The 26173-nt window shown below is 38.3% G+C and overlaps 1 protein-coding gene across 2 annotated transcripts in view; it reads left to right on the top strand.

The window, feature by feature from the left end:
- Nucleotides 1-26173, top strand: part of SMC6 (structural maintenance of chromosomes 6) — a 76977-nt gene that overhangs the window by 5607 nt on the left and 45197 nt on the right. Inside the window, exons 2-10 of one of the 2 annotated variants that reach the window (XM_080813222.1) lie at nucleotides 3117-3259; nucleotides 4901-5018; nucleotides 7110-7215; nucleotides 14399-14535; nucleotides 15134-15195; nucleotides 18875-18955; nucleotides 20422-20523; nucleotides 24783-24902; nucleotides 25001-25099. In XM_080813222.1, coding sequence (XP_080669348.1) covers nucleotides 3122-3259; nucleotides 4901-5018; nucleotides 7110-7215; nucleotides 14399-14535; nucleotides 15134-15195; nucleotides 18875-18955; nucleotides 20422-20523; nucleotides 24783-24902; nucleotides 25001-25099 — 963 coding nt within the window. In that variant the 5' untranslated portion in view covers nucleotides 3117-3121. Of the gene's footprint in view, nucleotides 1-3116; nucleotides 3260-4900; nucleotides 5019-7109; nucleotides 7216-14398; nucleotides 14536-15133; nucleotides 15196-18874; nucleotides 18956-20421; nucleotides 20524-24782; nucleotides 24903-25000; nucleotides 25100-26173 lie in introns of those variants that run through there. The other variant, XM_080813223.1, reaches the window with a different exon arrangement.

Here is a 26173-nt window from a genome sequence, read left to right on the forward strand (position 1 = left end):
TCATGATCTCAGGGTCCTGGGATCAAGCCCAGCATCGGCTCTCTGCTCCCTCCTTCCTCTCCCACTCCCCCTGCTTGTGTTCCTTCTCTCGCTGTGTCTGTGTCTCTCTCTGTCAAATAAATAAATAAAATCCTAAAAGAAAAAAAGTTTCTCAGTTTTAATTGACAGTATTGTAGATATTGATAGGTATAAACAAAAAGCTCTTTGAAGTCCTGAGTACTTTTTAAGAAGAGATCAGCCACAACCTTTGAGAACTGCTGCCCTATGGTATTAGGCTGTAGATGCAAAGACTCAGGTCTAGAACTTTACCAGAGCTCTTTCCTTAGCCTCAGTGACACATGGGATGAATGGGAATTCTGGCGTTCCTCATGGTTTTTTGTGTACTTTACCTCTCTGGGCAGTGGTAAAAGGTCTCATGTAATACTACCCAAAGGAAAATGGGAGTAAGTAGCACCCTGTAACTGCCTGATCAGGATAGACCTCTAGGCTTCCCAGGTGGGCCCCACTGACACCATTATCATGGCTCTCTATTTGGGCTACATAGTCTTCTCTGACACTAGCCCAGTTGGGCTCCTTATGGCCTTAAAAGGTGGAAGTCCAGGCTACCTGCTTGGCTTTTGCTAGTATGTGTGTTATTGGGAGAGCAGAAGGAGCATCATAGTTTTGTTTGTTTGTTTGGTTTGGTTTGGTTTGGTTTTTGTTTTTGTTTTGTGGTATTTGGTTGGAGTAGAACAATTACTGTCTAAAAGTTTTCTGTCTTGTTAGGATGCCCTTTTTCTGGTCCTTCGGCTAGAGAGAGCAAGCTTTCATTAGCCCTTTTTTCCCCCTGCACCTGTTGGTGTTTCCCCCAGTTGCTGTCTTCTCCAAGTCTGGTGTATTTGAGGCAAAACAAAAACTCAGGGAACTCATCATGATGTCATTCCTTGTGTCCTAAGGTCCCTGGCCAATCCGTCTCCTTCTTATTCAGAGTTGTCTTATGTTTGTTATATATGTAACTTCCAAAGTTTTTAGTTTTACCTAGCAAGAGGAATAGGGAGAAGTATATCTATTCCATTTTCCTAGAAGTGGAAGCCTCTGATTGCTTTTTTAACTTGCAGTTCGAGAGAAAGAATAAAAGATTGAACTCTAGATTCACTGCATATCCTTTATATTTGTTGTATAAAAAATATGAATAAACATTAAAATATTCCCATTAAGGAAAATCTAGATTTGATAAAGTAAAGATCTAGTGTTTGAAGAAAGTATATCCAAATTTAATTAAATAGAATTTGCATGAAAGAGTCATGACTATAGTTGAGGATTTTACAAAACATAAGGTAACCTTGTGGAGTAAATGTGAGGTTTTGCAAAATAAAATTACAGAAAAATTGATTCAGGAGGATATAGTGAACTGTGAAAACTGGTGTACAAGAAAGAAATTTAAGTGATTTCATAAAGTTAACTTTCAAGCAGTCTCCACTTTGTAATAGCTTTAATTCTACTTCTTTCTCTCTCTGAAAAAACATTTAATGTGTCATGCAGTAGAAGTGATTTCAGAGCCTTAAAAGGTTGGGAAAATCACTCAGTTCATTTAATGAGGCATGCATTGTCAAAATAACAAAGCCTTGGGGTGCCTGGGTGGCTCAGTTGGTTAAGTGGCTGCCTTTGGCTCCGGTCATGATCCCAGGGTCCTGGGATCAAGTCCTGCAGCATCGGGCTCCTTGCTCAGTGGGGAGTCTGTTTCTCCCCTTCCTGCCACTCCCCCTGCTTGTGCTTCCTCTTTCCCTCTCTCTCTGTGTCAAATAAATAAATTTTAAAAAAGATATCCAAGCCTGACAGAGATAGTTCCCCAAATACGCACAGATACTTCTGCAAGATTGTTTATATCGATGTAAGTTTGGAAAGCAGTGGGTTAAAAAATTAAACACTGTATGGATGTCTCTTCTTCTCTCACCCTCCTTTTCTTCTCTAGAGGCCCCATTCAGGTTCCTGCATGTCTCTTGGAACACCACTCCACTAGTCTCCCACTCTTCGGACACACATACACTAAGACTGTCTTTGCTGCCCTGTGTGCATATCATCACATGGGGCTGTCATCTCTAGTGAGGACTAACTGGAGTTCATCAGTCCAAAATCAAGAGAGAGAAAACCTCAGTTGCTCTCTTGCTGCCCAGTACCTGGTACAGACCTTGTTGCTCTGGTATAGTACTTGAAGGACTTAAATGGATCAAGACTAGAGCTGCTATTCTTGTTCTTTCCTTGTATCTGAGACATTTTTGATTACCTATATTGTGTATTTTTCTCTCTGTTTACTCAGCAAATAGTTATTAAGTACATATTGTAAGTCTAAACTGTATTTTATAGAGAAAAATAAAAGCAGCTATCAGTAGTCATAGCATTTAATTTTAATCACAGACTGTCAGGTTTGACTTGAGGTGCAGTTTTCATATGCTCAGAAGATCTTGTGTAATTTCAAATACATTGGTTTTCTAGGCATAAATTTCATAGCACATTGGTTAAAAAAAGACAGCATGGACTATTTCTTTAGGGAATGATTAAGGGAACTATTAATAGTTTTATCTGAAAAATTAAATGATTGCTCTGGGATAATTTCAGAAGGTATTATGACATCTCTGTTAGATCTAGGAAACTAGAAACCATAATTTCACAGAATCTTTTACCATTTGTCAGTTCAGGAGTCAGAACATTCAGGTAGGCCCATATCAATAAAATCTTGGCCATGAATAACTCTGAAGTAAAATCAGCTAGTGTAGCATATGCACATGATTTAAAAAGATGACAACATACATTTATTACCTTATACTTCTGCAGGTCAGAATTCTGACATGACTCCTGGGGCTAAAATTGAGGTGGTGGTCAGGCTGTGTTTTTTTCTGAAGGCTTGAGGGGAAAATCTATTTTGTTGCCTTTCCAGTCTCTAGTAGCCACTGGCGTTTTTTGTCTTATGGCCTTCTCCTCCTCACAGATGATATTTTTACTTTTTTAAAAGTAAAAACTAATGGACATAGTACTTAAAATTTAAGCTTTGTCTCCTTTATTTTGTTAAGTTTAATATATATGGAACAATCATATGGATTTCTTGGATTTACTTCATTGTTACTCTAATACATGTTCAGACCTGATGGCCAAAAGAAAGGAAGAAAATTTCTTCTCTCCCGAAAATGCCAAAAGACCAAGACAAGAAGAGTTGGATGACTTTGACAAAGATGGTGATGAAGATGAATGTACAGTTTCTTTCACTAATGGTACCTCTACTTTGGTAAGTGCAAAATTTGGGACCTGGCGTGGTTCTTGCATCTGGTTTATATGTCATATTCTTGATAATTCAATATCAGAATTCAATGTTCTTGATAATTCAATATCTTTACCAATTGGAAACAATTGGTAAAGAAAACAAAGAGCTTGTTCTTTGGAATGATCAAAAAGTTTGACAAACCTCTAATAAAGTCACCAAAGGGAAGAAAAGAAAGAAGGCACAAATTACTGGTAACAGGAACAAACCTGTAACATCAGCCCTTTAGGAGGTTTCAGAAGGACAATAGGGGACGTGACATGACATGATTTTCAATATCATTTGTTATTGAGGAAGTGCAAATTAAGACCACAATGAGATATCCCTACACACCCATCAGAATGACTGAAATTAAACATGACAACAGTGACAAGTTCAAATGCTGGCAAGGATGTAGAGAAACTGGATCATTCTTGGATTGCTGGTGGGAATGTAAAATGATACAGCTACTCTGAAAAATTGTTTGGCCATTCTTTTTTTTTTCTTATTTAACATGTGACAACAGCCTACCATAAAATCCAGCATTTATCCCAGAGAAATGAAGATATACCTTCACACAAAAATCTATACATGAATGTTTATAGCATTCATGGGCATATAATAGCCCAAAACTGAAACAACCCAGATATCATTCAGTGAGTGAATGGTTAAACACTGGTACATTCATACCATGAAAAACTACTTAGCAGTGAAACCCCAGTGTAGGCAACAATAGACATTTCTGTACCATTTGTGAAGTGACAGTGTTACAGAAATGAGAACAGATTAGTGGACCAGGAGTTAAGATGGAGGTAGATTGGGTGGGATGTGGCTTGGCTAGAAAAGGGGCAACGTGAGGAATCCTTGTGGTGATGGAAATGTTCTATGTCTTTACTGGATCAATGTCAGTATCCCTGTCGTGATACCGTACTACAGTTTGTAAGATTTACCATGGGCGGAAACTGAGTAGAGAATTCACAGGATCCCTCTATTCTTGCAACTGCATCTACAGTTAGATCAGAATAAAAATTTATGTTAAAAAGTCTTCAACCATAATTTCCAATAATCTGCTCATACAAGGTTGTAAGTGTTTCTGCTTTTTAATAAGATGGTGTCCAGAAAAGAGAAACCAGGAGTTTTTAAACACACTGTTAAAAAAGATTTAAAAATTTTACTGTACCAGTGGTTCTCAATCAAGGGGGGATTTCGCAACCCCCAGCCTCTCGTGGGGACATTTAACAATGTCCGGGTATGTTTTTGGTCGTCACAACTTGGGGTTAGATGTGTGCTACTAGCATCTCGTGGGTAGAAAGTAGGGATGTTGCTAAAATTCTCAAAATGCACCAGGCAGCCCCCATCCAACAAAAAAATTATCTGACTCAAAATATTAGCATTGTCCTGTTAAGAAACTACGTGATAACAATTATTAGATCCTTGAAGGACTTTAGAATGAGTGATTACTCATAGAAGGTTCCCATTTAATTTCATCTTACTCATTAATCACTTACTATAACTTTTTTCATTAATTACACCACTGAACTTTCTCCAAATGTTTAGATGGTTATAGTGAGTTTATTAGATTAATTGTTTTCTCTCTCCGCCCTCCCCCCTTTTTTTTTGGGTTGATAGACCGCAGCAGAAGTTGGAATAATTGAGAGTATTCAGCTAAGAAACTTTATGTGTCATTCGATGCTTGGACCCTTTAAATTTGGTTCTAATGTCAACTTTGTTGTTGGTAACAATGGAAGTAAGTGCTTTTGTCCTCCTCCTTATTTGACTTTGAGCAGTACTTTACAGTTAGAATGCATTAACTTTTGTAAAATAGGTGATCTAAGTTTTAGATCTATAAACTTAAGTCATGAATATTTTCAGTATTTGCTGTCAGTCTACACTTTAAGAAAATTAGGAGTTAACTGTAGGTTTATTATTTATGTAGTAAGAATAAACATTTCCTGCTTATTTTTTTTTAATCCATTTGTTTTGAAATTCATACCATAGAAGAGTGGACAAGCTACCCTCATTATGACTGAGACAGCCTTGCATCTTACGTCTATTAAATGTTATGATAGAGCCTAAACAGAGTGCCATGAGAATCCAAACATGAAAGAAACTAATTCTCACTGTGGCCAGTGAAGCTTGAAGAGGAGATGGTATTTGTGGTGGTACTTGAATGAAAATGACAGATTGTGCAGATCTCACTGGGGAAGAAGAGGCTGAGATGTTTCAGGCAAAGATTGCTCATCAGCACAGGTTCGAGGGAGTAGAAATAGATGTGCATGGGCAGTGGTGAACAACCTTACATGGCTTTGTCATATCCTACATGATGGGGAGGGGTAGAAGCTGACACTGGAGAGTCCTGTTGTAGGTGATATTGGTGAGAATCTTCAATGCCATGATAAAGATTTTGGTGTTATGTTCAAACGTCAGTGGGGGGACCAGTTAAAGTTTATGAGTAAGGGATGACATGGTCAAGATTTATGAAACAAAGAGGCCACATTGTGGAGAATGGACTAGAAGGGGGCAGACACAGGGGTTAAAAAGACCTGTTAGGCAGCTTTTGTGATGGACCAGCCAGGCCTGAGCTGTTGACCACTTGATTGAGCCATACAGGGAGAGGAGGCTTCTCAGAGCCTGCAGCTGGTGGTGTGCTAGAAGGGACCTTAGGTGAGTGCAGCTCTGAATTCTGTTGAGTGTTTAGTAGGTGTTCTTTGTTTCTCCTGTGCTATATTCGGTCAAGAGGAAAATGTTATAAGAAGAAGAGAATGGACAGAGGGGTCCCTGCTACTGGGAGGTCCCACAGGATAAGAAATAAGGAAAGACTGATGGGTTCTGCAATTAGGTCTTTTCTTTGTTTTGTTTTTAATTTTGAAGCAGTGATTTTATTAATAAAACCAAGAGAAGAAGAAATAATGTAAATAATGGAGGCAATGAATTTGGAAATGAAGAAGCAGAGATTTAGAGATTCAAAAGGCATTCCAGGAACTAGATCAGCTTAACCAGTGGTATATTTGGGTTAATTTGGGTTATATTGTGGAAAATGATGGCCTGGTAAGAGCTGATTGAATTGGTTGATTGTGGAGTTCAGAAAATGATTACATATCCTGGGTAATTGTTTAGATTTTGAAATTTCAGCTTGTGATATTTTATATCTGTTGGCATAAAAATAAGTGTACTTTTCAGAAAGCTAGGAGATGAGTAATATTCAAATTATGAATAATAATTGTCAAAATATTACACAGAAACATTCATCTGTATGACTGATGATTTTTTCATATTTAAGTTCATTCATTTGTTAAATACCAGAGTGCCTGTGATGGGCTGCTCTTGGAGATACAGCATTGAAGAAAACAAACAACATCCCTGTCCCTGTGGGGCTTGTTTGCATTTAAGGGTTGTTAAAATAGTTTCTGACTTCTCCGAATTTATGGAAAAAGTAAATTATGCCTAAATTAGAATGTAATAAAAATCAGATGAATCAAGTATACATGTGTAATTAGAAAGACTTGTTTTTAATAGGCTGATGGACCAAGATGCAACAATGAGACTTGTAGGTTGGAAAGATAGCAACCATTTTTTCCATTTCCCTGTTAGTGCCAAAAATTTGATTCCTGAAACGTACTAATTTTTATTTAAGAGCGGCAGCTAAATATCTCATGATAGGTATAACTTTTTTAAGTTCGCTGAAAGAAAATGATAATGGAAGTGTAACACTTCATTTCAGGGTTAGAACTAATTTACATTTTCATTCAGAAATCTTTGTACATCAAATGGTAGGAGTCAGCCTTTTCATTACTCTCTCTTTAATGAGTGTGATTTTTTTCAACACCTGTCTCTTTAGGTGGGAAGAGCGCAGTACTCACAGCTCTCATCGTCGGCCTTGGAGGAAAAGCTGTCGCTACTAATAGAGGCTCTTCTTTGAAAGGTTTTGTGAAAGATGGACAGAAGTAAGTGTTTGCGTTCTACATGGATTTTTCAATTCTTTAGTAAGAAGCAGCTTACTGTATATTTGTAGTTCGTATAAACATGGTAGGAAATGAATTGACTTCCCAGAACTAGAGCAGAACAGTCCTCTTTTTCCATTCCTTTCTCTTGGTCCCTGTTGCCTGCATGGCCTCTGTTGTCTGTTACTCTCTCCAGACAGAAAGCTTGTGTAAGATATTACTATGTGCCTGCCCACTTATATTCTTGTTTCTGTTACCTTTTTGGAAGAAAGAACTAACAGTGATAAATCAGCATTATTTCTGTTTAAAGAAATATTTATAAACAATGGACTTTCCTGGCTCTTGACCTAAACTTCACCAAGTCCATATGGGTATGATACAGGCAAAAGAGAGTCCATGACTAGCCAAGGGTCCCTGTACAAATTTCTGCCTCCAGTCCCTAGGAATCCAAAAAAGTATTCTACTCTCTGTCTTTGATTTTACGTCCTTTACTCAGGTGGTTTGCCAGTGAGTTTGATTTGAGGACCACATCCACACATCTATTTGTGGTCTATCTTGACCCTTGAAGAATGGTCATGTAACTACTCTTATTGGCTCTATGCTTACATTTCTTTCTTTCTTTCTTTCTTTCTTTTTTTTTTTTTAAAGATTTTATTTATTTATTTGAAAGAGAGGGCACAAGGGTGGGGGGAGCAGAGGGATAAACCCGACTCCAAGTGAGCACAGAGCCCAGTGTGGGGCTCAATCCCACACACCTGAAATTATGACCCGAGCTGAAATCAAGAGATGCTTAACCGACTGAGCCACCCAGGTGACCCATTTGTAATTCTTTTTGATGTAACTTGCCTTCATGTAACTTTATCTTAATTCCCTAGTTTGCATTGTCTTAGACTTAAGTCCTTTTGCCCATTAAGAGCACTCTTCAGGCTGATCTCCTTTTCTTCTTCTTCTTCTTTTCTTTTTTTTTTTTTAAGATTTTATTTATTTGACAGACAGAGATCACAAGTAGGCAGAGAGGCAGGCAGAGAGAGGGGAGAAGCAGGCTCCCTTCCGAGCAGAGAGCCCAATGCGGGGCTCGATCCCAGGACCCTGAGATCATGACCTGAGCCGAAGGCAGAGGCTTAACCCACTGAGCCACCCAGGTGCCCCTCCTTTTCTTCTTAATACAGCTTTAAGTAACTCTGAAGGGATCCTTGTGTCTCCAAAAAACTGGAAGCCCAAAACTCTGTTATACTAGGTCTCAGAGTGAGGCTGCTTGCATCTCTTGTTTCTCTCTTGCATGCCCCATGCCTAGAACCTCTGGAACTTTGATAATTAACAGTGATCTTTTTCTGTATAATAGACATTCCTTCTGCTCAGTATCATATCCATTTCACTTCTTCAGTTTTATTACGAAAATAGAGAACAGGGATGGGATGTAAACCAGGACTGCAGTTTTCTCATGTATCTCTCAGAAAACCATGGGAGTCTTAACCCTAAGCCAGAGTTCCAAGTGGACACAGGAGAAGGGGTGAAGATATACAGAAAATAATTTCCCATGCTGTATGGCCTTGGAAAAGAACTACTTGGTTAACAATTCTCCAGCATATTTTCTGTTTCTCCTTATCTTATTTGGGTCCCAGCCCAGCAAGGTCTTCTCCTCTCGGTAGTCCCCAACCAAATGATATCTGAAGTCAAATATAAGTTATTTCAACATTTTTAATGGTCCCAGCTCTGTTTCAACTCATTATACTTAACTATACATTTCTTAGTTGTCCGAACAATCACATGGTCTGCCTAGCCAGATAACGCATTGCTCTTTCAAATAGGAAATTGGGGGGGGGGGGGGGATTTTTTTTTTTTCTGTACGACTGAATGCTTTATGTCTCAGTTAAATTTTTTTTTTTGGTTTTTAGCCACTTGGGAAGTATCTGGACCAAAGCAGAAACTTCTTTCTGAGACTTGTCCTCAGATTATCCCTTGAAAAAGGAAAAGTCCAGCTTACATGAATCACCAACTTTCAAGGACATAGCTTCCTGTAGATAGAAATCTTAATGTATTTTAAACAGTTAATAACAGTTAAAAGCTTTTCCTGAGCTCAGTCTTCTTTTTACTGACCTTGTCTGAAAAAGTAGCTTAAAAACAGCTTTTCAAACCCATTACTATTCTTCTAGTCATCGCTTCTTCATTTAAAATGTTCGATATCTATGAATTTCATGGTGAGCCTTGTTGGTTCAGTTAGTTGAGGGTATGACTCTTGATTTCAGCTCAGGGGTTGTGGGATGATCTCAGGGTTGTGGGATCCATCTAGCCCCATAATGGGCTCCACGCTCATTGGGGATTCCACTTCTCCCCCCGCCCCCTTTAAACCTCACTTAGGAGCGTGCATGCTTGCTCTCTCTCTCTCTCTCTCTCTCTCTCTTTCTCACAAATAAGTAATTTTAAAATAACTGCTTAAAATATTCAGTATCTGTGAATTTCTTCTTATTTTATAGTCTCTGGTTCTGTCACCACTTTTTTACAGAATCAGCTCATGGAGCTTTTCAGTTCTAGTCTTAGTCGATTCTGTATCTAAAATCGTGGCTGTCCCACTTTGCCTGAAGAAGGTCTGTTGGTTTGGCTCAGGTTCAAGAGAGTCCTTGGGACTCTCCTCCCCACTGCTCCCCCTTGCCCCGCCAAACGTTACACTCCCCATTGATAGCACCTGGGCTCTCAGTTGTTGGGGGTTTCAGCTCTCTGTAGCAATGCTTGTCCAGTGAGGTTCCGAGAACTGTGCCCTGAGGTACTTTACCTGGGAGTCAGCCCTCTGTCAGCCACCAACCCTTTACAGTGGTGCTGGGGCCTAATGCAGCTCCTCCATTGAAGCCTCTCTCAGTGATCCAAGGTCTCATGCCCCTTGTTATTCAGGTTCTTCTTGAACATGTTTAGTTCATGGCTCCCTCCCCTGGCCTTCCGAATACTAGCCCTGGTGGCTTTGGGATCTTTGCAGCAGTCCCATTTCTGACATCAGTTGTGCCGCTGGGAGTGGGTTATGGATGGACAAAAACTCATACTCTCCTACTCTGCATTTCTGATTGATTCAGTCAAGGCTGCAGAACTTCCTGCAGATGAGCTGGCTACTCAGGGACAGAGCAGATGCGTCATAGTTTTACACGGTTTGTTCCTTGTTCCCGTGGGTCTGCTGCTGCCAGTACCTCTGTGCAGATCGATTTTTTTCCTGAGTTGAGAAAGAAGCCACATTCTTTCCGTGGCACTATTGGTTTGTGTTGGCATTCTGAAAGAACTACCGTCTATAGTCTCTTCACTTAAGGGTCTCCCATATTTACAGACATTGGGCTCCATGGCTCTTAACCCCAATTCAGAATGAGCTACATCAGGATGGTGAGGAGACAGCAGTTAGTGCCCAGTAAAGTTGTCCGTGTCTCTCCTTGTACAGGTGTTTTGAGCAGTTATGGAGCTTTTCTCCTCAGCCATAGTTTTTTTTTTAAAAACTTGCCTTTCTTTATTCAAATTCTGTCACAACGGGAAATCAGTGCCTCCAAAGTTCTAATAATACTAAAGGTATGTAAATACAAGGAGTAGCTAGGAATGAAAAGAATAAAGTAGATGTTTGCTGTAGATCAAGAGAGGTGTTTAATGATTCAGAGAGGAAATATACATAGTCACTTTATTTTTATTTAATTTTCTATTTAAGTTTAATTTAATTAACATACAGTTTCTTAGTTTCAAAGGTAGAATTTAGTGATTCATCAGTTGCATGTAATGCCTAGTGCTCTCATTCCATTAATTGCCCTCCTTAATGTCCATCAGCCAGTTAACCCCATCCTCCCACCCATCTCCCCTCCAGCAACCCTCATTTTGTCTCTGTTGTTAAGAGTCTCTTATGGTTTATCTCCCTCTCTGTTTCCATTTTATTTTTCCTTCCCTTCCCCTGCGTTTATCTGTTTTGTTTCTTAAATTCCACATATGAGTGAAATCATACACAATATTTGTCTTTTTCTGACTTTTTTCACTTAGGATAACATCCTCTGGTTCTGTCCACGTCATTGCAAATGGCAAGATTTCATTCTTTTTGATGGCTGAGTAATATTCCGATGCAGATATACACCACTTCTTTATCTCTTCATCTGTCAGTGGGCGTCTGGGCTCTTTCCCTGTTTGGATAGCATGGGCATTGCTGCTGTAAACATTGGGGTGCAGGTGCCCCTTCAAATCACTGTGTTTGTAGCCTTTGGATAAATACCTAGTAGTGCAACAGCTGGGTCGTAGGGTAGCTCTATTTTCAACTTTTTGAGGAACCTCCATACTGTTTTCCAGAGTGGCTGCCCCAGCTTGCATTCCCACCAACAGTGTGAGATGGTCCCCTCTTTCTCTGCATCTTCACCAACATCTATTTTCCTGAGTTGTTAATTTTAGCCATTCTGACTGGTGTGAGGTGGTATCCCATTGTGGTTTGATTTGTATTTCCTTGATGTCAAGTGATATTGAGCATGTTTTCATGTGTCTGTTGGCCATTTATATGTCTTCTTTGGAGAAATGTCTGCTCATGTCTTGTGCTCATTTCTTGACTGGATTTTTTGTTTTTTGGGTGTTGAGTTTGATAAGTTCTTTGTAGATTTGGATACTAGCCCTTTATCTGATAAGACATTTGCAAATATCGCCTCCCATTCTGTCGGTTACCTTTTAGTTTTGTTGACTGATTCCTTTGCTATGCAAAAGCTTTTTATCCTGATGAAGTCCCCATAGTTCATTTTTGCTTTTGTTTCTCTGTACTCACTTTATTTTTTAAATGTTTTCATGAGGTGCATTCACTTAATACTAGGTAATCATACTAGCTAGTGAAATAAAATATTTTTTCTCCTTACAGTAGGCCAGTTGCCCTTCCCCTACTATACTTCAGTTAATGGTTTTCAGCCTTGACTGTTCATTAGAACCAACTCCGGAGCTTTTAAAAATCCTATTAATTACAATTTTTCAGCAGCGTATCTGTCCTAATTTTGTATTTCTGATTTAAACACACACCCCAGCTTAGAGTAGTTGAGAAAAGGTGATTTATTATAAAGATTCAGAGATACGTATCTTAGAACTGCAGGGAAGAAGTACAATTGGGTCTCATGAGTGACTGGAACTGAGAGACCTCAGAACCAAGTATTACCTGCTCTGGGCCTTTCTGTTTTGTGTCTGCCTTTCTGTGTCTTTGTCTGTAGGTCTCTCTCTGCCATTCCCTTCTTTTAGATCCATGCTGCAACCCTTCTGCTGTCCGAGCCCGCCTTACCCCCTCACTTAATGGGCTTTGCTGTGTTTTACTCCCTTCCCTCTTTCTCCTTATGACAAGTGTGTGAGTTTGTAAATGTGTTTCTCTCATCTCTGGAGTATGTGTTCTCTTCCTTATAACTTATCCAGGTCTTTGTTACTCTGTGTCTTCGTGTGTGCAGTCATTGACCTCTTACTGCCCTTGTCTGTGGTTGACCTCTTACTGCCCTTGTCTGTGGTTGACCTCTTACTGCCCTTGTCTGTGGGGCAGTGTGTGTAAGGAAGTGCTCTTACATTCTCTTTGTCTCAGATTCAATGCCAGTGTCTATGGGTGTGTCTTTCTGTCTGTCTTGGTGGTTTCCCAGGAGCTTCTCCATTGTATGCTTCTGTTGCTCTCCTCTGGTCAGAGGGTAATGTCCCAAACTGATTTCTCTGGTCCTCAGAGGCCTCAAGGAATCACCAGCTCTTGACTTGGTTGTGCCTTCATTTGGGTTTGTTGATAAAACTTTTCACTACGAAGTAATCTAGATTTATGGAAGTGTTGCAAAGATTGTATAGTTTCCTGTATGACCTTCATCTAATTTTCCTTAATATTGACAGCTTAAGTAACAAAGTTACTTTTATCAAAGCTATATGGTTCACCTTGGTATTACTGAGGAACCTATAGACCTTATTTGGGTTTTACCAGTTCTTCTTAATTTGAATTCTTAAAGAAGAGAATCTGTTTCAGTTTGTGTCAGATTTCTGTATTTAGTTCAGTCCCTGGGAGTCAGGGTGGGGACTCATGGCTGCTGAGCCCTGTCTTTCTGCTTGAGCACTCCCGGAGAAGAGGGTGAGAAGTTGAAACCTTTCAGTGTGCCTACTGTAATATCAGCTTACAGTAAAGTTTATTTTGAGTATGTTTTTCTGCAGTTCCTACAAATGGGAGCACTTTGGGAATATGATTACAAATTCATGAAAACAAATACTATTAAAGATTCCATTTAATTACCAGTTGAAGTAGTTTCACATTAAGGGACTTTAGGATTTTGACAGATGTTCGTATGAGCCAGGAAAAAAAGAATTGTCTGCTTTTATGTTTAAGGAAGTTTTAATGTATTTAGCAATGTACCTCGATAACATTGTCTTTCTACTAATCTTACTTTAACAATAGTAGAAAAATAAAGATTGATATTTTTCCCATAATGTATTAAAATATGTACTTCTTTAAAACTTTAAAAATAATTTTTCTGTAATCTGATAAAACTTGAATCATTTGTTTCTTGATACTAATACTTTTCATTTTTTTTTATTGCCAAGAATTTGAAAGAATAAAGTTGCTTTCTTTGATGCTGATGCCCTTAGAAAATGTTACTATTTCACCATAATTGTTACTTAATCATTCTTAAAGGTCTGCTGTCAGTGTAATGCTTTGTTAAGTAATTTAGAGTAGTCAGGCAGTATAGTAATACACATTGCTCATAGGAAAATGTATAATTTATCTACATGACTTGAAACAACCAAACTTAAATGGTTTTAGGGCACCTGGGTAGCTCAGTCGGTTAAGTGTCTGACTTCAGCTCAGGGTCCTGGAATTGAGCTCTGCATGGGGCTCCTTGTTCATTGGGTAGTCTGCTTGTCCCTCTCCTCTCTGCTCCTTCCCCAACTCGTGCTCTCTCTTTCTCTCTCAAATAAATAAGTAAAATATTTTAAAAAGTGGTTTTTATGTGAATGTGATATTTCTATTATAGATAAGGTAGTCAGTGTTTTTGTGCCTTATTCTCAACTTCATTTTTTTGTTAGATGTGGTATCTTCAACGTTGTTCTGTGTAGCCTGTCAGCCATCAATGGCTCGTGTAAAGCTACTTCACAAATGAATTAGGCAAAATACTTTGGAGGTTTTGAAAATTATAGTAACCTAGTATTGAAATTGCACTGTACCTTCATGTGACTTAGCTTAACCTTCTTGCTTCAGCTCAGCAGATATCTCAATAACATTACGGAACAGAGGAGATGATGCCTATAGAGCAAATGTGTACGGCAACTCTATAGTCGTGCAGCAGCACATCAGCATGGATGGAAGTCGGTCCTACAAACTAAAAAGTGAAACAGGTTTGTTATGAATGTCTTTCCATTTCATATAAAATGCAAGTAAATATTCAGCTAAACAGAGCAAAGTGATTGCTCAGGTATTCATTGAAAGGGAATTTCCTCCCAAACTCTTGAAACCTCTCTCTTATCATGTGATCAGTCAGCTGCATGTATGACATACACAGAATGCTGTACGGATACGCACCCACAGTTGTTTTACCCCAGGACACGTGCGGCAGGACCACGGTTATCAGAGCCTGGGTCCCCTTGAAACGGGCTGCGCTACTTTGTTCTCACCTGCGGGCCTCCTTCCACCCCCGTAGAAAGGGGGCTTAGCCAAGGGTGGAAAAGGACAGGAAGGAAGAAGTGAAGACGTAGATGAGAAGGAAAAGCAAGTGTTTTGCTGCAGGGAGAAGAGGAACACTGTCCCTGCGTCTGCTGCTTCCTCCTCCATGTGCCTGGCTCAGGATGCCTGCAGCCTGCGGCTCTCTCCCACGTGTGCCTGTTCTTAAGGACATAACAAAATAGTTAATATTTGTATTTGCAAATGAGTGCTTATTTTTTTCTCTATTTTTACCCTAGAAACAGTCTGGTCATTTTATGTGTTTCTCTTAACCAGGCACCGTGGTTTCTACTAGAAAAGAAGAGCTGATTGCGATTCTTGATCATTTTAACATACAGGTAATTGCTACATTTTCATTTGAGATTAACTGGTCACTTTCTCATATGATTTCATTTGTAGTGTTGAAAGAATTAAAATGGGCTCCTGTGAGTAAATTGACTACAGGACAAACGTGTACAACTATTGTTAGCAAAGTTGCTTAAAATTTACTAATTCAGCAGGAATTTTCAGTGCCTAGTAGAACACCTGTGATTTGAAAGAGGAGTCAAGAACATCTAGTCTATACTGGTACAGAATAAAATAGATGTTAATAAAGGCTATAAAGTTTCTTTGCTTTCTGCGATCCTAGTCAGAATAGCATCATAGTTTTTCTAAATGCAATGCTAAATTTTCGTAGAAAAAAAATTTATTCTAGAAACATAAAACATTCTTTATATATAATTTTGGAGTTCCTGATCATAGTTAAGGAGATCAGGCTCCAGTCCTTTCTGTTAAGATACTTCGAATAATTAGAAGTAGAGCATGTAGTCTTATTAGTGCTAGAATTGTCTTTGGAGGTCATCTAATTCACCTTTATTTTGTAAGTGATAATAGAACTAGAAAAAGTAAATTTACCCTACAGTTGTCTAGGCATGGTTGCTGGTAGAGCCTGGCTGGGGATCTGTGCATCCTGTCCTATTCTGTTGTACCACCCTGCCTTAGTTACTCCAGGATGAAGAACACCAAGACTAGTCACCAGGGACAAAGAATAATTACGAATCTAGGTCTTTTTTCCAGTTTGGTTTAGAACAAAGCTATCCAGAAGATCTTTCACTGACGATAGAAATATTCTGTATGATGCTGCTCAATGGGTCAGCCACTAGTATATTGCTCTTGAGCACCTGAAATGTAGGCCTAACAAATCAAGTGTTTGATTTGATTTAATTAAGTGTAAAAAAAAAAAAAACTACATGTGGGTAGTAGCTTGTATATCAGGCAACAGAAGGTTAGAAAAATAATTATTAAAATCTAGAGAAAAGCAGATGCATCAAATTTGAGACTAGAAAACAGGACAATTTTTAAGGAGAATCAAGAAAACCAAAAGTGTATGGAATCAGGTGTTTGGGAGCATCTTGAAGGGCATCCAGTAGAGTTCTCACTGTCCATATTTACCCCCCGTCCCTCTAGCAAGTGCTTAAGTGGATTGTGGTGGAGAAATCACTTGTGCCTGAGACTTCGGAGTCCTTCTGCGGACAGCTCTATCAGGAAGTTTTTATTATGGAAAAGTTGAATAAAGCCTGTTTCTCTAAGCTCCCACTTCCTTGGGGAATATAAAAATATGTTTATTTCTTTTGAAATATTTGAAGATTGTTATCATAACTTCTTTAGTCCTTTTCTGGTATGATGCAGTAAACCAAAGGTTTGGGTTCATTGATCAACATATGGAAGGCCTAGAGCTACACTAACCTGTACAATAACCACTTGCCACATGTGGGTATTGAGCACTTGAATGCAGGTGGTCCAAACTGACATGCACTATAGTGTGAGATACACACTAGATTTTGAACACTTAATGCAAAGGAATAATCTCATTTTTATATAGGTATATGTTAAAATGATAATATTTTAGATTAGAATTATTTTATCTGTTCTTTTTTTTTTTTTTAAGATTTTTATTTATTTATTTATTAGAGAGAGCGCAGAGCTAGAGAGAGAGAGAGAGAGCGAGCATGAGCAGGGAGGAAAGGCAGAGGGAGAGGGAGAAGCAGACTCCGTGCTGAGCAGGGAGCCCTATGCAGGGCTCAATCCTAGGACCCCGAAATCATGACCCAAGCCAAAGGCAGATGCTTAACCGACTACACCCCCCAGGTACCCCAGTTTTACCCATTTCTTTTTATATTTTTAATGTAGCTACTAGAAAATTTAAAATTATCTGTGTGATTTGCATTATGTATCTGTTGGACAATGATGACCTAGAATAACCCAGAGGGAGGAGGATATTTAATGTCTTTAGGTACCTGATTTTATTTGTCCTCTGTCCCCTTCTTTTTTTTTTTTTTTTTAAGATTTTATTTATTTATTTGACAGAGAGAGAGAGATCACAAGTAGGCAGAGAAAGAGTGGGGGAAGCAGGCTCCCTGCTGAGCAGAAAGCTCCATCCCAGGACCCTGAGATCATGACCTGAGCTGAAGGCAGAGGCTCAACCCACTGAGACACCCAGGCGCCCCTGTGCCTCCCCTTCTTATCTTTTCTCTGAAGTTTACCTGTTTGTGCTTGCCTTTTGCTTGCTCTAGTCTTAACAGGTAAAGCTGCAAGATTCTTACAAAATCCCTAGACTATTAGGAACTAGGAACCGCATTTCAGGAACAATCAGAAAGATGTAGACAAAAGAATATAAATTTTGGTAAAGCTACTAATTCAAAGTTGGTTAAAATCTCTGTCGGTAAAGCTAGTGCATTAGGTCTTATTTTTAAGAAGTCAGACAGAATGTGAAATTAAGATACAGAGCAAAAATATGTGGCAGTCTGGTCTACCTATATAATGGTAATAATAAAGTAACGTAGAGGTTTCTTTATAACCCTATAAATGTTTTTGTTATCTTAGAAGAAGACACCCAAAATTTTACTTAAAAAATATTTGTGCTACTGAAGTGAGCACAAAATTTTACTTAAAAGGGATGATTTTAAACCACTGTTATGCTAACAAAGTACATTTAGTATCTTACAGATGGCAAAATGAAGAAGTTTAAAATTTTTTTATTTAGGGGCACCTGGGTGGCTCAGTGGTTAAATATCTGCCTTCAGTTTGGGTCGTGATTTCAAGGTACTGGATCAAACCCCACATTGGGCTCCCTGCTCAGTAGGGAGTCTGCTTTTTCCACTCCCTCTGCCTCTCCCACCTTACCCCCCGGCTCATGCTTTCTGTCCCTCAAATATATAAAACCTGAAAAAAAATAAAATAATTTTTTTTTCATTTTTACTGGTCTTACATATTCTGTAACTTGCAAATGGGATTATTTTCTAATACACAAATTACTTTCTTACTAATACTAAAGATACCAATGAGTAATGATCTTGAATCTTTCTGAAACAAGTTTCATATATATATATATGTTTTAAACTTTCTCCCCTGTGCTTTGGTCAGTTACTATACTTTACTGTCATATAACTATACTTTAGCTTGTTAGTTATAGGTAGTGCAGTTCAAGCAATGGCTTATTTAAAATGATTCCTTCCCCAAAAGGTAGAAATGACTTCAGCATTTCTGTTTATTTTATAATCATGAAGAAATAATAACAAATGGAAAATCTGAAGAACTGCTGTAAGAAAAATAAACACTACAGAATCAGAAATTAGTTGGACTTCCTGTATTCAGTTGGAGAAACTGACTTGCCCAGGGCTACATAGGGCCATGAAACACAAAAACCCAAGGCAGCTGAGGGCTTTACTCACTGTTGTCTGATTATTAACCAGTAGCATAAGAGTGAAATTCTATAAAACAGGTAAAAGAAATATGCCTGTGCCCTCACTGAGTGGCAGAATAATTTTGTATATGGTATTTATTTTAGTATCATGAAGTAATGAAACATTTTCTTCACATTAAGAAGTTCTAATATTTTTTCTTTGTGTATTTACCTAAATACTCTAACCTTAGCCTTCTTGATGACACCGTTGGTGAATTGTATGCTGTATTTCAGTTCATTTATTTTTAAGGTGTTAAAATGAAATATTCAAAAATAACCTCTCTTGTTTGTTTCAGGTGGATAATCCGGTTTCTGTTTTAACACAAGAGATGAGCAAGCAGTTCTTGCAGTCTAAAAATGAGGGAGACAAATACAAAGTAAGGAGCACCAAAGGAAATAGGAATTTATCAAAAAAGAGTACATTTATAGATAAACCATATATACCAAACGTAATTCTTGCTCACATAATAAATATTGAGTTGGGTTTTTTAAAGCCACCTGTTTACAGTAATACTGTAGAACTAATTTAGGGAAGGTCTAAATATGATGGAAGTATAATTTTCGTGGTAAATTCTTGTTTTCACTTTTTGGCTTTTAATTCTAAGAGAGAATGGATTATTCTTTTTTTAAAGTTATTATTATTTTTTTTTTACTGTGTTATGTTAGTCACCATACAGTACATCGTTAGTTTTTGATGTAGTGTTCCATGATTCGTTGTCTGCATATAACACCCACGGCTCCATGCAATCTGTGCCCTCTTTAATACCCATCCCAGGAAAGTTGGCTCGCCCAACTATGGAGTCCATAGTCTCTCATGATTTGTCTCCCACTCCAATTTCTCCCCCTTCATTTTTCCCTTCCTTCTCCTAATGTCCTCCATGCTATTCCTTATGTTCCACAAATAAGTGAAACCATATGATAATTGATTTTCTCTGACTTATTTCACATGACTTCAGCATTTCTCCAGGCCCATCTGTGTTGATGCAAAAGTTGGGTATTCATCCTTTCTGATGACTGAGTAATATTCCTTTGTGTATATGGACCACATCTTCTTTATCCATTCATCTGTTGAAGGGCATCTTGGCTCTTTCCATATTTTGGCTTTTGTGGACATTGCTGCTATGAACACTGGGGTGTATGTGGCCCTTCTTTTCACTACATCTGTATCTTTGGGGTAAATACCCAGTAGTGCAATTGCTGGGTCATAGGGTCTATTTTTAATTTTTTAAGGAACCTCCTCACTGTATTCCAAAATGGCTGCAGCAACTTGCATTTCCACGAACAGTGTAAGAGGCTTCCCCTTTCTCCACAATTTCTCCAACATTTCTTGTTTCTTGCCTTCTCGGTCTTTGCCAGAGAATGGGTTATTTTAAAAGTAATCTTTAAGGAAATTCAAGGGAATGATTGGCCATACATAATAACCTTTAAACTGTAAATTATTTAGAAAGCTTACAAAATATTTGACTACTACTTATGCTATAACTTTTGAATGGGTTTCATTTTTTCCTTTTCTAAAGATTCAAGATGTACCAAGATCAAGAATAGAGATGTTTTCTTTTTATTCATATTTGTTTAAAGAATGAAAGAATCAGTGAAAATGAGTTTTCAAGATGGTATTATTCTTACACCAGAAGTGTTTTCTTAACATGGGTTTTTAAGAGCTATTGCAAACGAATGTATAGATATGAACAGAGTATATTAAGTAAATTTTGGGCGTGAAAACTTGAGTGTGTTTTTAATATCTTTTCACATAATTGTTCAAATATTTTTGGAGAGCAACAGATTTTTTTTCAGTTCTGTGGAAACTTACAAACTCCTAATTGTGTTTTTCTTATTGATACAGTTTTTTATGAAAGCAACCCAACTTGAACAGATGAAAGAAGATTATTCATATATTATGGAAACAAAAGAAAGAACAAAGGAGCAGATAAATCAAGGAGAAGAGGTTTGTAAACACTTAATGCAAATAGTTTTGAGATCAAATTCCTGTAGTACTTGTAAGTGGTACTGTATAATTGTATACCTGTCTGTAGGTGTGTATCTGTATAAAACTAATGACACTTTCATACACTCTATGAAATATAGGACATGTGGTTTTTATATTCAGGGTATTTATCAGCCTTTACTTTTTTGTTTTGGCATAATGGGTATGTACACGCTTTCCTCTGTTAGGCCATAAACTGGAGAACAGAGCAGTATTTTACATACTTAAGCCTTGATAGATGACTAGTTGGTATTACAGTAAAGTATCACTAATTCCCACTATACGTAATTTAAAAACTATAATATTTCTTTTGAATGCAAAATAAGCACATGCCTCAAGCTGATAAAAAGCATAATATGCATTTGTCAATATCTGTGGTGGATAACTCTTTCCTCACACTGGGGAAATGTTAACATTCACGAAGCACTGATAACTTGGTAGCGCCTGTCACATCAGTACTCACCAGCTTGGCAGCTGTGTATACTTGTGTGAATTTGAAATTACTCAAGCCAATGTGACTTTCTTAAATTTGGTTTTACATCTGCTATATTTTCTTCTTGTACTTTCATCAGATTCCTGAAGATCCAACCTTCTCTATGCTAATCAAGGACCTCAAAATCATAAGGCTTACATTTCAGCTTTTTATCCTGTACATTGACTCTCACCAATTATTGTGATTCTGTATCTTGTTCTTTAGTTACCTAATCAGTTTTCTAGAATCAGGGGAGCTTTCAGCTAGTTCCTAGGTTGTTCTTTTGACGCAGAATTGTGCTAATGATTGACCCAGGTCAGCTTTATTTGGTGCTACAGTGACCCTTTTACTTTAGGTTTTGAGGATTGCATATTTAAAGTTAGGTCTGTGGATGTCTGAAAACTCTTAACAGCAAGGATGGGTATATTGATTTTTATTCCTCACATTATCCCTTCAAACCCAGGATAGTGGTAGTGTGCCAGGAGGCACACTATAAACTATAAACCACAGAATTAGTACAACACAATTTCTTGGTGTATTGGTGTTACTGGGAAGAGGAAATATTTGCATATTTTAAAAAATGATAGCGTATGTTTTACTTATTATTTTAAAAATAATAAATCAGGACTTTGAAAAAATGTATTTGCTTCAGACAGCTGGGGGTTGAACACCCACTTTCTCTATGGTATACTTTGTTATCAACTACTAAAGGAATTTTGATTATGAAGTATAAGAAGCATTTCCTTATGTCATGTAGCAGAATTCCTTATATATAATAAGCACATAATAAGAGCTTTTTTTCTAATTAATTAATGTCCTGTATTCTCAAAATAAGCTCTGGACTTGAATATTTAAATCTGTAGCAAATAGTATGTGAAGGTTTGATAGAAACTAGAAGGTGTTCGGTCAACAAAAACCAAGTTCCAGCACGTGCCTCCTGGCATTGTGTGTTGTCCGTGGCCATATGACGGCAAATACATATCCGGGTTCTGGGGTCAGAAACCTAACTGTTCAGCAGGAAACAGATAGTAAATACCAGTATGATGGGCCCTACTAAAGGACTTGTGATTAGATTTGTACAAAAGCATTTAAGAGGGTATCAGCAGTGGGGGTAGAGACATGGGAGGGGTGTAGTCGTTAAGGATGATATCTAGGGTGAGAACTGAAGGATGAACAATGCCAGGCAAGGGATGGAGAGAGTAAGGAAGGGTGTGGTTCCTGGGGGTAAGAGTGTGGCAGCATCTTGGGCAAGAGAGTATACGGTGCTTTTAGAAAGCTAAAAGAATTCCAGATTGGCCAGAGTGCACAAGGGTGAGAATGAAGAGGCCAAACTATAGAGGACCTTGTAAACCTAAGAGCTGTAGAACATGTGAAATGGATGAGTGACTAAATGAATATTTGTAGTCTGCTGTGGAAGAGAGCGAATTGCTGTAAGGAAAGAACTAATGTAGAGATCAATAAAGAGTTATCATTGTCCATAGAGATAATGATGACATAGGAGTAGTAGCAGGTTAGTGGAGGGGAGTTTTGAAATGATTTGAGCAGATGTGATTGTGGGACAAGGAGGAGTGAAATTGAGACAGAAGAGATAAATGGGTAACTGAATGACCTCCAGATGGATGACCTGAGCAGTAGGCGAAGTTTCTTAAGCTAGGAATCTTGGAAAGAGGAGCCATTTTTTCTTTCCTTTCTTTTTTTTCCTTTTTTCTTTTTTCTTTTTTTTTTTTTTAAATTTTATTTATTTATTTGACAGAGATCACAAGTAGGCAGAGAGGCAGGCAGAGAGAGAGGAGGAAGCAGGCCCCCCGCTGAGCAGAGAGCCCGATGTTCCTGGGATCATGACCTGAGCCGAAGGCAGAGGCTTTAACCCACTGAGCCACCCAGGCGCCCCTCTTTTTTTTTCCTTTTTAGAAAAATGAATTTCATTTTGAACACATTAGTTTTGAGGTGCTTACAAAACATCCAATTGGACATGTGAGTGAGGAATTCAGAAGTCTGGCTTCAGTAAAAATTTGAGACTCATTAGTGTATTGTTGGCGTGCAAGCTGCAGGAATGACTTAGCTTGCTGAGTAGGAGAGGAAAGTGGGTCCAGGCCTGAGCCATGAAAAATGCTTATGGAAACCAGAGGCCAAGAGAAGAGAATATAGAAGACAGTGGTCAGTGGCAAGCACTGCAAGGTTTGACAGATGCTCCCTGTATTTAGTGACATAATCTGCATAGAGGCCTGTGGCAAGAGAAGTTTCAGTAGTGGTGAAAACAGAAGCCAGATTTGTGGGGCTGAAAATATGAGGAAATGGAAGAGAGATAACTTTCAGAAAACTTAGAGGAGGAGAGGAGGAGGAGGTGCCCAAGCATGGGTAGTGGTGGTTTTGTTTGTAAATGGGAAAGATAAGTGAGTAAAGACTAAACATGATAATGGAAGGAAGTCAGTGAAGAGGTCCAAGTGGAAACAAAGATGAAAAGATAGGCATGAAAAATGAACTAATTCAGTCCTCCTGAGAAGGCAGAAGCAGGTGGTCGGATCCAAAATATGTAGGTAGGAGGTGGGGGCTGGACTTCAGTGTCAGAAAGCCACCTCCTCCTGCTTTAGATTTGTAAATGAGGTTGGTGGAAGTTGGAGAGAGTTTCCTCCGATGGCCACTAAGTTCTCTGAAGTAGGAGGCAGTGAGAATGAGTGAGGAGTTAGGGTGATGGGGGAGTATGAGGCTTGAAGAGAGTGATAATGGATTGAAATAATTCTGGAGAATTGGGAAAGTGACTGATAGGGACGCATTAGATCCACAGTGTGAGGCCCTAGTTGCAGATGGTAAGCACAAATGAAGGGAGGAGGCCATCTACCCAGGTGCCAGAATCTACACCACCTCAGAAGCTGTTTTAATGTCATTATATTTGACACTTGTTTGATGATTTTTACTATTAATTTAATTTTTGGAGAGTATGTATGTGCATCCAAGCAAGTGGGGAAGGGGCAGAGGCATAGAGAGAGACAAAGAGAGAGAATCTCAAGCAGTCTCTACCCAGCACAGAGCCCAAGGAGATGGGGCAGCGGAAGCTCAGTCTCATGACCCTGAGATCATGACCTGAGCCAAAATCAAGAGCCGGAAATTTAACCCACTGAGCCACCCAGGTGCCCCTGATGATTTTATTTATTAAGAAGAGCTTAGATTTGAAAAAATTATAAATTAGGACATCTGGCTCAATTGATTAGGTGTCCAACTCAATTTCAGCTCAGTCTTGGTCTCAAAGTTCTGAGTTTAGGCCCTATGTTGGGCTTCACACTGGGTGTGGAGCCTACTTAAAAAATAAAGTAAATAAATAAGTAAATAATTATAACTTATTTGGCTTTTAGAAATAAATTTCTTATGTGTCTTCCATTATCTTTGGAATGAGTACTGGGCATACTTTGCCCAGAAGAACATCCCAGTCTCTCTGTCAGATAAAGAGTTGAGAGAAATGGGAAACTGAGTTTCGTGATTTGTCTATACTTGTCTTAAACCTTTTATTCTTTTGATTTTCGTTTGAAGAGTTATTTGGCCATTTTTATAATGCAGAAATTTAGAAAATAATTATACCTAATAAAAGTATACCAAAGAACCAATGGTACTTTTATTTTTACCTTAAGGAAGTCATTCCCTTGCATATCTTTTTTTATACCTGTTAAGGGGGTGCATTCAAAAAATATATAATTGTAAAAAGTCTTGTCTTTTCAGTGTTGATAAGAAACAAATCCTTTTTTCTTTTTTAAAGCGACTTACTGAACTAAAACGCCAGTGTTTGGAGAAAGAAGAACGTTTTCAAAGTATTGCTGGTTTAAGTACAATGAAGACTAATTTAGAATACTTAAAACATGAAATGGCTTGGGCAGTGGTAATTTTTACTCTATTATTCACTTATGCTTTTAATATGTAGAAAATATTTGGTTACAATCACTCTTAGATGTGATTTACACTATAATTTCTTTTTAGGTCAATGAAATTGAAAAACAATTGAATGCTATCAGAGATAATATCAAAATTGGGGAAGATCGTGCTGCTAGACTTGACAGGAAGATGGAAGAACAGCAGGTAATTGTTTTTTTAATACAGATTTAGCAGGTTAAATCTTATGAGATTACTGATATTAGACCATTTTAAAAGACCTACAGAAAGAGCAGTTTCAACCTATATATTTATCTGCTTGAATTTATACTTAAGTGAAACTAACATAAACTTTTGCTCAAGTACTAAAGTGGCAACTCTTTTATTTATTTATTTATTTTTACATTTAATTTTTTTATCTGGTGGGGAGGGTGGGCAGCATAAGCAGGGGGAGGGCCAGAGGGAGAGGAAGCAAGAATCTCAAGTAAACTCCGAACTAAGCGTCGAGCCTAACACAGGGCTCCATCTCACAGCCCCAAAATCATGACCTGAGCCAAATTCAAGAGTCAGATGCCCAACCAACTGAGCCACCCAGGCTCCCCTGCAACTCTTTTTTAAAAGGAGTATTGGTTTGGACATGATCAGCCAGTTGAGCCCAGTGATAAAACACCCTAAACTCATGCATGTAGACAGTGGTACTTCCTTATCAACCAGTGATGCTACAATATGAAGCTTTTACTCTTGTGTTCATTAGGTGTATCAACATATAAAAAGTCTTGAGGTGCTAGGATAGTAGTCAATTAGAAAGCTAAGTATCATGAAGTTAACACTTCAAAACTAAGCACAGTACCCAGAGATTGCTACCAGAAATTTGAGGGAACTAAAGTTTTAGGCCCAGAACCATCAGAGGATTTTATGTAGGCGGAGCACGTGTGGGACAAGTTGTTAGGTCTGGTAAGGTTAATTTCAACCTGAGATTTAAGATCCCAGGGGGAAGCTATGCTATTTATGTATGATTCAAGAGTCTTCCACTTGGGATAGAGGTAGAAGTTGGTTGGATGGTAAATAAAAGCAGTGATACTCTGTTAGGACTGTCCACAGGGACCTTTTATCATATAGCCGATGCACTCTTCATACTCACCTTTTCATTCTTTGTTTAACAGCTTTATTGAAATACAATTCATACATCATGTAATTCACCAGGTTAAAATTTGCACTGAAGTGGTCTTTTAGTATGTCACAAGGGTATGTAGCCGGCAGTGCAGAATTCCTTGCATTTTG

The sequence above is a fragment of the Martes martes genome (assembly GCF_963455335.1).
Source record: "Martes martes genome assembly, chromosome: 9".
NCBI classification, from domain to species: Eukaryota; Metazoa; Chordata; class Mammalia; order Carnivora; family Mustelidae; genus Martes; species Martes martes.